This window comes from Dendrobates tinctorius, unplaced genomic scaffold, assembly GCF_039654945.1.
Source record: "Dendrobates tinctorius isolate UK_male_01 unplaced genomic scaffold, ASM3965494v1 ptg000155l, whole genome shotgun sequence".
Taxonomy (NCBI): Eukaryota; Metazoa; Chordata; class Amphibia; order Anura; family Dendrobatidae; genus Dendrobates; species Dendrobates tinctorius.
Genome location: NW_027361822.1, coordinates 21599200 through 21611993, shown reverse-complemented (window position 1 = coordinate 21611993; position 12794 = coordinate 21599200). Strand labels below are relative to the sequence as shown.

The 12794-nt window shown below is 41.7% G+C and overlaps 1 protein-coding gene across 1 annotated transcript in view; it reads right to left on the bottom strand.

Moving 5' to 3' along the window:
* The window catches only part of LOC141051128 (uncharacterized), a 161206-nt gene that overhangs the window by 87610 nt on the left and 60802 nt on the right, over positions 1-12794 (bottom strand). Inside the window, exon 15 of the mRNA XM_073548014.1 lies at positions 6181-6335. Within this exon, the coding sequence (XP_073404115.1) occupies positions 6181-6335 (155 nt within the window). The remainder of the gene's footprint in view (positions 1-6180; positions 6336-12794) is intronic.

Genomic DNA, 12794 nt, shown 5'->3' with positions numbered 1-12794 from the left:
TGCATACATTTCTGGAAACACCGTCTCCAGTACGGCAAATTTAAATAATAATAAGGGGAACCTGGATAACTTTAACAATGGTGGGCCCTGCGATAAGGAATGGGGACATGGAGACCTCCTGCACTGCCCTGAGCCAGTGTCCCTACACTCCTCACATTCCCTATACAGGCTCCGCACCTGTCACCGCACGCGTGCCTCAATACCCTAGCTCGCCCTGAACCTAAACCCTCACTAGGGAATAGGTCGGTGCGGAGACTAATCCCACCACTGCACTAACAACACACATGAGGAAAGAGACAATACAGGGGAAACACCACTTAGCTTTGCTCTGTTGCGTACGCTCCTAGCAACAGAGCCCACCACCTGCGTGCATCTTCTCCTCCACCCTGATCCATCACCATAACTGGATCCATCACCATCGTGCAGCCTGGGAGCAGAGTCCATCACCACTTGCAGCAGTCAGTACACAGAGTCCCAAGATGAGTCCAGCTTCTGCCAAGAATCTAAGCATGCTTGAGTCCAGTTCTCAGCAACCAAGTCGAGCATGCCGAGTGCAACTCTCTTCCTAGTCGCCACTCCACTAAGCCATGCCCGCACTTCCCGCCGACACCATAAACTGCGACTCCACCAGGCCATGCCAGCCCTTCCTGCAGACACCATTAGCTGCCACTCGTTCTCTCTGGCTGACTGCGCAGGACTCCTCTCCAGCTCCATCCTTCCACCAGGCTCTCCAACTCAGCAACACAATGAATCAATGAATATCACAAGCTGTGATTGCACACCCCTAGCACACCTTTATAGGGTGTCACACCTGAATCATAATTAAGTGCAAAACCTAACCTAAGGTGTGATACCACTCACCACCACCGGGGACAGTCAAGTCACACTTTGCACTTGTGAAAGTAAAAAAAGTTCACCTTGTGCCTTTAATACCGCCAGATCCAACACTGGATCATGACACATCCGTTAGCCTTGGCTCTTCCCACTTTCCGTGGTGCATTGGCAGATGGGGTAATAGGTGTTCAGTACGGACCCTGAAATTTACCGCTCAGGTTCGGCCATCTCTTGTCATATGCCATGAAGGGATTAATAAAAAGAGTGAAGATGTTTGGAAAGGTGTACCAAGATCCTGGATCACGTGTAAAAGGGCCAAAAAAGTGTGTGTGGGGGGAGGGGGGAGAAGAGTCTCAACATGTATTACTGTTAGAACCAGATTCTTTGGGTGAATAGGGAATTATGGTAGTATGTCTTAAATACCCAGAAAAATGTAAAATGAGAGTGCTTGAAAAATCAATACAGTACAGCCCTGTATGGTGTACTCAGGATTTCAGGTTTATTAATACAGAGACAAAGGTTAAATAGTGTCACTGGCAAAGCCCCCTGAGGAAGGTATAACGAAACGTGCGTTGGGGTGGGAAAGAACACCACCAGCACTACAGCACTTTACTGGACCCCCGTGTACCACTGTGAATTTGATCTCCACATAGGTAATATGCAGTATATTTCACTTGTGCCATTTATGTTTCCAATAGGTAGTCATATGGGGTAATTGTGATTGAGGTATTCATACCTCTCCCCCTATGTATATGTCACATTGGAACATAAATTCTGTTTTCACATATGTTAAATGATTGCTATAGTGGGCACATTGTAATTTTCATGTTTTTCAATGGATAGTCATATGGGTTTTTGTGATTATGGTATTTATACCTCCCTCCCTATGTATATGTTATGTTGAAATACAAATTTTGTTTATACATATGCCTAAATGATTATTATAGTAGGCACAGTGTAATTCTAGTTAGGAGAAGCTTCTAAATACAATTTCCAGCTCAGGAGAGGGAGGCCACACACCAGCTTCCACAGAATGTAAAAATACAAAGAAAAAACACAAAAATTGAGCTTGGTTTGGGTTGGTACAAATGCAGCATATAAATACATGTTCATATGGCCAAAAAGCAGACAAAACCTACAAAAGACAAAATGAAAAAAACCCTGCTGTAATTAAATAAATAAAAAGCAAAAGTGCATCTAAATCATACAGAGTTCTTAGTAATACTGTATTTGATCAAACATAACATAAAAGCCGTCCCACCATCGACAAGGTGACTCTGTGGTCGGGGCGGTCCTACACTGTCTAGTATTAGTAACCTTATGATGTGTCAAAGTAGAGGTCTGTGTGAATAAGGGCAGACAAGGACCGGGTCCCAACCACCGGACACTAGTCAGGGGAAATGGTCCAGACTGGGATATTTTCCTTAAAATTTTTATCTACTTTTTGTGCTCAAGTGGCCGTTTTCCATTATTTGTGAGGCACCTTATATAATTGTATGTAACATTGGTTCATTAATTTTAAATATATTAATAAATATGAATTTTTAAACAAACTCAATTGTTATCTTGGTTCTTATGTTGTGCACTGGACAATGGTACACATCCATGTTCACATTTGTTGATTCTAATATATACACAATATACAGAAACGTGGATACAAAATTTTATATAAAGGATTTCACATAAAAGATTCCATATGGCACAAGAATTCCTGATGGAAAAAATAATTCATATACAGTAAAGAGTAAGGAACAGAGAAAATTAATTACCTTAGTCCGATTAATTTGTAGAAAGGCTCAAGTGCAGATATAGACATATAGTGCCTAGGGGATGTGGGACTGATTAAAAAGAATTATGAGAAATAATGCGCTATTAGCCTATGATACTTTAAGGTAAACAGGGGGAAAGTAATAGTATATACCTAGTGTAATGGAAATGACACTGGCAGCAGGGATAAGATATAGTAAAATTGTGATCCTAAAAGATATATTAACTCTACTCCCCTGACCATATTATAAGAGAATGTATTACCTTGTGCTGCTAATGATGGCAGTAGGGGAATACCTGGCAGGTTTTTGACTTTTGGGGATTGAAGCATTCTGCTGTCTGTGGCAAAGTGCTGCAAAGTAGTGTGGCGTTAGCGGGATATAGAGTCATTTACCTGGGTATGGCAGGGATACAAGTGGCGCTGCAGCGCCTGGCTAATTCGACATGCATCGTTGGTGTAAGTGGAGCGTTTAAATGAGGCAGCAACGCGCTGGGCCGGAAGCACATCTCACGGCCCAGAAGTGACGTGCTGCCGCCTAGTTGTATGTACTGCGCATGCGCGGCCGTCGCCAGGGAAGCCAAAGGACGCTTGGCTACCAGGGCACGGTACTTTGCGCAGGGATGCCAGGCAATAGAACGGCTGAATAGGAAGGAAGTGAGCTAAAATTAGACCTAATATGAAGCGACTATATAGGCAGAACTATATCATATATCATGTCTCTCCACAGAACACTTTCCCAGAAAAATTGTGGTTTGTCAAGGTACTCATTGGCAAAGATCAATAATTCCTTTTTATGTCTATTCTTCAGCAACAGTTTCTTCCTTGGCCTTCGCCCATAAATCTCTGCTTGGTTTAGTATGTGGCATATGAGACTTGTTAAAACCATGACCCCAGACTGTTCTAGGTTGGCCTTCAGATCTTAGGATATTTGATGTGGTGTTTTTCCCACCATCCTTCAAAGACATCTCTTGTCAATCTTCCTCTTTCCCCAACATCCAGGGAGGTTCCATGCTTGGCAAACTTCCTAATAAAATTGCACACCGTTGAAACTGGGATACCAAGGTCTTTGCAGATGGCCTTATACTCTTTGGAAGTCTTGTGCTTGCTAATAATAGCAGTTCTGATGTCCACAGACGGTTTTTTTGTCTTCACCATTGTGACAAAGAAAAAGAGCCTACCGTGTGGCTTTCTAAAACACTGAAGTCATCATTCATTGGCTAATTCATGTCACATGGTCACCGACAATCACAGATGATTCTCATTTATGATTTACCACAGCCGAGTCAAAATGTTTCCATACTAATTTAATGTAAAGGGTGCCAATACCAGTGTCACATCAAGCTTTAGGTTTTTCTCTGTTTCCCTCCTTTTGTTTTTTGTTTTAATTAGTTTATTATTTGTGCTTTTATATTTAAATACGAGTGCTCCATACAAAAACTTTCACTTGATTCATTTTTTTCTCGAGATATTCCACATTATGAACTGAAAGAGGACCTATCAGCAGAATTTTGCTAAGTAAACTACAGGCATTGTCAGGTTGACGCCGTTACCCTGACTAAAATTATACCTAGGGTGAAGAAATCTGCCTTGTGGTTCTTGTGTAATCAGTGTTAGAAGTTTACAGTTAATGATAGGCTGGCTCGTTGTTCGGGGTGGGACTGTACAGTAGGAAGAGTCTCATCTTCCTGCTTTTAGCCAGAGAAACCAAGGAAAGACCTGCCCACAGGCCCAAAGCACAAACATGTTCCTGATCATTGAAGCACAGTCTCTCTGTCTCTGAGTGGCCAGTGAGCAGGTTTTTTCCTTGGTTTCTCTGGCTTAGAGCAGGAAGATAAGACTCTGCCTACAGTCCCGCCCCAGAGCACAGGCATATCATTGAAGGGAATCTGTCACTGGAAGTTGCAGGCCTATGTAAATGGACTGGGTCTAGTCCGATGGGCGGTGTTTCTTCTTTTTTCTCCACCTCATCCGTGGCCCCCGTCCATGCTCTTCTCCGGTATTCTTCTCCATCGTTCGCGCGTGCGCAAAGCAATCTTGCTTCGCGCACAAGCAGTATACTTTGCCCAACTGCGGGCAAAGCCGAAAATCATTACTGCGCATGCGCCGGTACACTACGTCCCAGAAGTATTTTGCTGTGTTCTGGGACATAGTGTACTGGCGCATGCACAGTAATGATTTTTGGCTTTGCCCACAGTTGGGCAGAGCATACTGCGCATGCGCAAAGCAAGATTGTTTTGCGCATGCGCGAACAATGGAGAATACCGGAGAAGAGCGCGGACGGGGGCCACGGATGGGGTGGAGAAAAACGAAGAAATATTGCCAATCGGACCAGACCAAGGCCATTTATATAGGCCTGCAACTTCTGGTGACAGATTCCCTTTAACTGAAAACTTCTAACACTGATTACACAAGTACCACAAGGCAGATTTCTTCACGCTAGGTATCATTTTAGTCAGTGTAACAGCGCCAACCTGACAATGCCTGTAGTTTACTTAGCAAAATCCTGCCGACAGGTTTGCTTTAAAAATCATGGGTGCCAATAACAGGACTGAATCTGTAAAACATTTCACACATTCTGAACATGAATATGGCTTCTCTGTGTGAGTTCTTTGGTGTATAACAAGACTTGATTTAGCTACAAAACATTTCCTACATTCTGGACATGAAAATGATTTATTGTCTGTGTGAGTTCTCTTATGTGTATCAAGATGTGATTAAGTTGCAAAACATTTCCCACATTCTGAATAGGATTATGGCTTCTTCTCTGTGTGAGTTTTCTGGTGTTTAACAAGATTTGATTTCTGTGTAAAATATTTCCCACATGCTGAACAGAAACATGGCTTTTCCCCTGTGTGAATTCTCTTGTGTTTAACAAGGCTTGATTTTTCTGCAAAACATTTACCACATTCTGAACATGAAAATGGCTTCTCCCCTGTGTGAATTCTAAGATGTGTAACAATACTTGATCTCTCTGTAAAACATTTTCCACATTCTGGGCATGAAAAAGGCTTCTGCCCTTTGTGAATTTTCTGGTGTTTAACAAGATTTGATTTCAGTGTAAAACATTTCCTGCATTCTGAACATGAATATGGTTTTTCCCCAGTGTGAATGCTATGGTGTTGAACAAGATCTGATTTCTTTATAAAACATTTCCCACACTCTAAACACGAAAATGGCCTTTCCCCTGTGTGAGTTCTCTGATGTATAGCAAGATATGATTTATCTGCAAAACATTTCCCACAATCTAAACATGAAAATGGCTTCTCCCCTGTGTGAATTCTCCGATGTTTAGCGAGATGTGATTTATCTGCAAAACATTTCCCACATTCTAAACATGTAAATGGCTTCTCCCCTGTGTGAATTCTCTGATGTTTAGCGAGATGTGCTTTCTGGTTAAAAGATTTCCCACACTCTGAACAAGAAAATCTTTTTTTCTCTATGTGAATTTTTTGCTGCTTAACAAAATTCATCATTTTCAGATATAAATGTTTTCCACATTCTGAAGATGAAAATGGTTGCCTAACTGCCAGATCATTTTGATTTTTAATGACCCTTTTGTGACGTTTATTTTTCCTAACAGTCTGTGATGGATCAGATAGATCTTTGCTGTGAAGAGACGATGGTATATCTGGAATAATGGCATTCATTTCACTTGTATCTTGTGTGACATCAAGGTCATCTGATTTTAAAACTGAGTATGTCAGATGTCCGTCCTGTCTTCCGGTAGAATCATCTGCTAAAAAAATAAAGTCTACTATCATTTTTTAATAAAATATCCTTAAAATATATATTTTTACATTTCTATATAAAATGTTGATAGAAATTGCTTGTTATGTAACAAATTCAATTATTCACTAAGAAAAATACAGTTCACAATGTAAAAGTAGACTTCAGTTTAGAGCAAGAACCAGTAGAGAATGATGGTCAACTCTTTGATTGTGCGCCATCCCAAATATTAGAATAAGCCACAAAAAATGTTATATAGCTCAAAAATGATATCAATCAGAACATTTTTAATGTGTACTTCCTCGTTAGCAGAGAGGCCCTATAACAAATGTGAAGATGCCGAGGCAGATGGGACGTCTCCACTCAACCAGAAACATTACATGGCAGAAACGGAAATGCAATATCGATAATAATCTGATATCAACACCATCCAAGGATATACAGTATATATGATCAAGGGACCACTTCTGTGGGATCAAGGACCATTATCTTCAGCCTTGGGAAATGATAGAAATGCAATATCAACTCAATTCATGGACACATCATAGTCGTGTATGTGGAAAGTGTGCTCGGAAATACGGCTCTCATATTATCCTATTAGAAAATTCTTGTGGGAAAACATAAATTTAGAATTGGATCTTTGCTCACATGTTCCATGCATGCAAATAGCCAACTCTCACCAGACTAGGATGAGAGGTGAGGGGTGAAGAATTAGACCCTTTGTAATATCTAGTCCAAAAGACCTCAGCGGGAGAGAAACATATTCTGTCCTACTTTCTGCTGTGATTTCCCTTGCAGAGAATCTAATCTTTTATCATTTTATACTATTTTTGTTTTTACGTATGTCTTTTTGCTTCATATTTTTGTAACCTTTTAAGCACTGTACCTTATTTTTCATATATTAAATCTCAAATCCCATGTTTGTTCCTTACTGCTCTAAATGTACCCACAACCTTAAAGAGGGACCGTATAACCTGGCAGTGTTACCCTGTGATATATGCCAGAGTGCAAGAAAAGTACCTAGCAGGTGAATTGTACAGCTGGGTGGCATGTGTGCTAGTGTGTTACCAAGGGCAGGCGTTTTCCATCAAAACAGCAAGTGGTGGCATCAAGAAGTTTGGCGTGGATGAGTGAACTGGTCGTTGGGTGAGCTTAGTTCATTGTAAGCCTACTGTGGTAGGGGAGTGGACAAGTGAGGGTGAAATGGAGTCGTCCTTTACAATTACATCTGAGTCATGTGTACATTGAGTGGGTGGCGGTAATGACACTGTAGTAAGAAGAGTCCATTTTATTTACAGTGTGCGTTTCACTGGAACCACAAGCTGGGCACTATGTAGTGGGCACTAAAATGGAATATGTTCAATTTTCTTGCTGCATCCTAATTTTTGGAAAACACCTATGGAGTCAAAATAATCACTACTCCTATAGGTAAATTCCCTGAAAGCTATAATTTCCAAAACAGGGTCACTTTATGGGTTTTCTACTGTTCTGTTTTCCTGCCCTTCTGTCACCTTAGGTGATCTGCAAATAGTACCTGCAAATTATTCCAGCAATATCTGTGTCCCAATCGCCAAATGTCACTCCTTTTCTGCTGAGCCCTGCGATATGCCCAAATAGTACAGTAGTGTACAACCAAATGTAGGGTACACTGAGACTTTAAGGAAAAAAAAAATATTTTTGCATTCCGCGAAGCACCTACAGGGTAAAAACACTTCCTAAATATGGTTATTGATATTATGGGGAGTGCAATTTTTTTTTTTCCAAATATACAGTATCGGTCAAAAAGTTAGAGACACACAAAATGTGTAGAACCTTAGGTTTTTCAAAATACTATTACAGTCATGACAACTAAATTTCACTTGGGCAGCATGGTGACTTAGTGGTTAGCACTGCAGCCTTGCTGGGGTCTTGGGTTCAAATCTTTTCAAGGACAACAACTGCAAGGAGGGAGTTTGTATGTTCCACCAATGTTTGTGTGGGCTTCCTCCCACAATCCAGAGACATTCTGATAGGGAATTTGGATTGTGAGCCACACAGCAATGATAATGTATGTAAAGTGCTGTGGAATATGATAGCGTTGTTTACCATATTTTTCAGATTATAAATCATGCGGGACCATAAGACGCACCTAGGTTTTAGAGGAGGAAGAAAAAAAAAATGTAAGAAATAAAATGTGGTCATGATGCACTGGTATGGTGTGTGTGTGTGGGGGGTATTCATGGTCACCATCCTCATCCTGGTATACATGGTCACCCAAACCCCATCCTGGTTTACATGGTCTCCCAAACCCCATCCTGGTTTACATGGTCTCCCAAACCCCATCCTAGTATACATGGTCCCCCAAACTCCGTCCTGGTATACATGGTCCCCCAAACCCCATCCTGGTATACATTGCCACCATCCCCATTCCTGCTATACATGGTCCCCCAAACCCCATCCTGGAATACATGGCCACCATCTCCATTCCTGGTATACATGGTCCCCCAAACCCCATCCTGGTATACATGGGCCACCATCCCCATCCTGGTATACATGGTCTCCCAAACCCCATTCTAGTATACATGACCACAACCCCCATCCTGGTATACATGGTCCCCCAAACCCCATTCTGGTATACATGGTCCCCCAAACCCCATCCTGGTATACATGGGACACCATCCCCATCCTGGTATACATGGCCATCATCCCCATCCTGGTATTCATGGTCCCCCAAACACCATCCTGGTATACATGGCCACCATCCTGTGGTGCTAATAAAAATATGGAGATCTTATAGCCTACATATTGTAATATATTGTTTATATGCTTTGATATAGTGTGGTCACTAGACCAATAGTGGAATTTGATTTGATTGAATGTATTGCAAATATGAAATATGGTTGTTTGAATCCAAACACTATATATTGCAATATACTATGGTGTAATATCATTGATGCTGAACTTTGATACTTAGCCACAAAGTGTTTGCTCTGTGTTAATACAGTGATACTGAATAATTGTTCTGTGGTCTTTGAAGCTGTGTGTTTCAAAGATTCATAATCCTGATTTGCACACAAGTGACCACTGTGATATTTGCTTTGACAAACAGTGATAGATACTGAATACTTTCACTTTTGGGGTGGTTGATGGGAATTCTACAAGAAGCTTTCCAACTAATTCTGTGTGGTATTCTAATATAAGAGTTGTGTGGTGTATTCTTACACATGTGCTGGGAAAAATTACAAAGACAATAGGAAAAATAGCAACTGTACAGATAATGAATATTTATGCTGCTTGAACAAGGAAGTCTTGTGTTCAATAATAGTATGATGCTCGGAGACAAGGGAGACCAAAATGTTTTGATGGTCTCATGTAGCAATGGTCATGCATGACAGCAATAATCAAGGACCGATTGTGATACAAATGAGACGAGTTTGAGTGTGTGACTGGGTTACGATAGGTATCCAGTTTTCAGAATAGGTGATTATGGAAGTCATGCTGCCCATATGCCACCATCTTAGAGCGTTATGCTATGATCATGAAGAGTTAACTTTGTAACAAGCAACATATGTTGGACCTGGACAGGCAACATTGATTGTTAAAGGCAAACAGATCTTGGGTTATAATTAGTAGCAAACAACGTTCAAGCATTGTGCTATTGTTAAGAGACATGCCAATGGCAAATAGATCTTGGGTTGGTGCAAACAAACTTTAAGATTGTAGCAGTCTATAACAAACAGACTTTGAAGTCTTGTGCTGTTATCAAGACAACAACCAACTGTGCAATTTCAAGATTCTGATGCAGCCTAAACATACTGCACAGATGTAATAGGGGAGGATTGTGTATAAAAAGGTGGACCCTGTGTCAGTGAGGTGGGGACATTTCCAGAAGGTATCGTGGGTGCATGGTTTCTGTGATGACAAGACCAGAGTATTTCCGTCTCGCTGACACTGTGGTCCCTCCAGTGGAGAAGTGATGTTACAATACTTGGTAATGTATAATATTGATACTTATTTCTCTATGTACAATAATTCATATTAATTGTATGATTCACATGAAATTAATTAACAAAACAGGGTACTATTATATTTGCCATTCCATAATTCAGCATTATCCTGATGTAATCTAAATAAATTGTTACATTATTGTTTTACCATAAAACTGTATTCAGTGTGCCTAATTCGTATATTAGTGAGCGTTATATAAGTAAGGGCATACCCGCCCTGTTACTTTGATGTGGTAAAACACATCCCCATCCTGGTATACTTGTTCCTCTCTTCCCCATCCTGGTAAACATGGTCCCCATCATGGTGCACGCATACGAAAAAAATAAATATTCCACTCACCTTGCTTCCTGTGCCTCGCAGCACTGCGTCCTGTGTTGATGTCAGCAGCTGGTTTTAACTTGTATCAGTGTCTGACGTCACTGCCTTGTTTCCAAACAAGCCGAGATCAGCTGACAGAATACTCATTGATCCCCACGCTCAGGAGCTGTGAATTTTCATTCTGTTTAATAGCGGGCAATAGCTGTTTAAATAGCGGGCACACTGTTAGCCGCAGCCACTGACTTCCTGCAGCGGCTGGGCAATGACGTATGCCCGCTATTAAGGAGAATGAATATTCACTGCTCTCCACTCCCATAGGCATAAGTAAAAATATGGTAAATATTAGTCATATTAAACAAAATAGTTAATATATGTAAGGACATGAAAATGTAGCATTTGACAATTGTCAATTTCTTGCAAATTTCAGATATTTTCATAAACACACAAAAAATGTACAATGAGAAGCAGCATACCAAAGTTATTACCATGTAAAGTGACACGTCATCTTTGAAAAATGAGGCCTGGTTAGAAACACAAAACTCGCTGCTGTGGGAACTGCTTAAACCAGGGATGGGCAATTAATTTTCCCAAGGGGCCACACGAGAGACCATGACTGTTGTGGAGGGCTGAACCAATAGGCCGAAATTAATTCTACTCAATATTAATATCAATATGTTATAATTATTATATTATTGATAATTATATTAATATTAATTGTATCACTTAATATTGAGCAGAATTAAATATGCCGACATCCCCGTATATATCGTTTGAACCAGAGCACAGCCCCTTCTGTATATCGTATGAGCCTCCCAACAGCCCCTTATATGTGGGATGAGCCCCACAGAGCCTCGTTATATACAGTATGAGCCCCACACAGCATCCCCCATATGCCGCATGAGCCCCACAGAGCCTCCCCAATATGAGGCATGAGCCCCACAGAGCCTCTCCCATATGCGGCATGAGCCCCACACAGCCTCCCCCATATGCGGCATGAGCCCCACACAGCCTCCCCCATATGCGGCATGAGCCCAACACAGCACCCCCCCCATATGCCGTATGAGCCCCACACAGCCTCCCCCATATGCGGCATGAGCCCCACACAGCCTCTCCATATACACTGCATGAGCCCCGCACAGCCTCCCTATATACACTGCATGAGCCCTGCACAGCCTCCCTATATACACTGCATGAGCCCCACACAGCCTCCCTATATACACTGCATGAGCCCCACACAGCCTCCCTATATACACTGCATGAGCCCAACCAACACAGCCTCCCTATACACACTGCATGAGCCCAACCAACACAGCCTCCCTATACACACTGCATGAGCCCCACACAGCCTCCTTATATACACTGCATGAGCCCCACACAGCCTCCCTATACACACTGCATGAGCCCCACACAGCCTCCTTATATACACTGCATGAGCCCCACACAGCCTCCCTCACTTTCCGTACAGTGGGTACGGAAAGTGTTCAGACCCCTTTAAATTTTTCACTCGTTTCATTGCAGCCATTTGGTAGATTCCAAAAAGTTCATTTTTTTCTCATTAATGTACACTCTGCACCCCATTTTGACTGAAAAAAACAGAAATGTAGAAATTGGTGCAAATTTATGAAAAAAGAAAAACTGAAATATCATATGGTCATAAGCATTCAGACCCTTTGCTCAGACACTCATATTTAAGTCACATGCTGTCCATTTCCTAGTGATCCTCCTTGAGATGGTTCTTCTCCTTCATTGGAGTCCAGCTGTGCTTAATTAAAAACTGATAGGTGTGTGCCTTTACAAATCAAGTCCTATCTATATAAGACCTCACAGCTCACAGTGCATGTCAGACCAAATGAGAATCATGAGGTCAAAGGAACTGGCCATGGAGCTCAGAGACAGAATTGTGGCAAGGCACAGATCTTGTCAAGGTTACAAAAGAATTTCTGCAGTACTCAAGGTTCCTAAGAGCACAGTGGCCTCCATAATCCTTAAATGGAAGAAGTTTGGGACCACCAGAAGTCTTCCTACACCTGGCCGTCCAGCCAAACTGAGCAATGATGGGAGAAGAGCTTTGGTGAGAGAAGTAAAGGAGGACCCCAAGATCACTGTGGCTGAGCTCCACAGATGCAGTAGGGAGATGGGATAAAGTTCCACAAAGTCAACT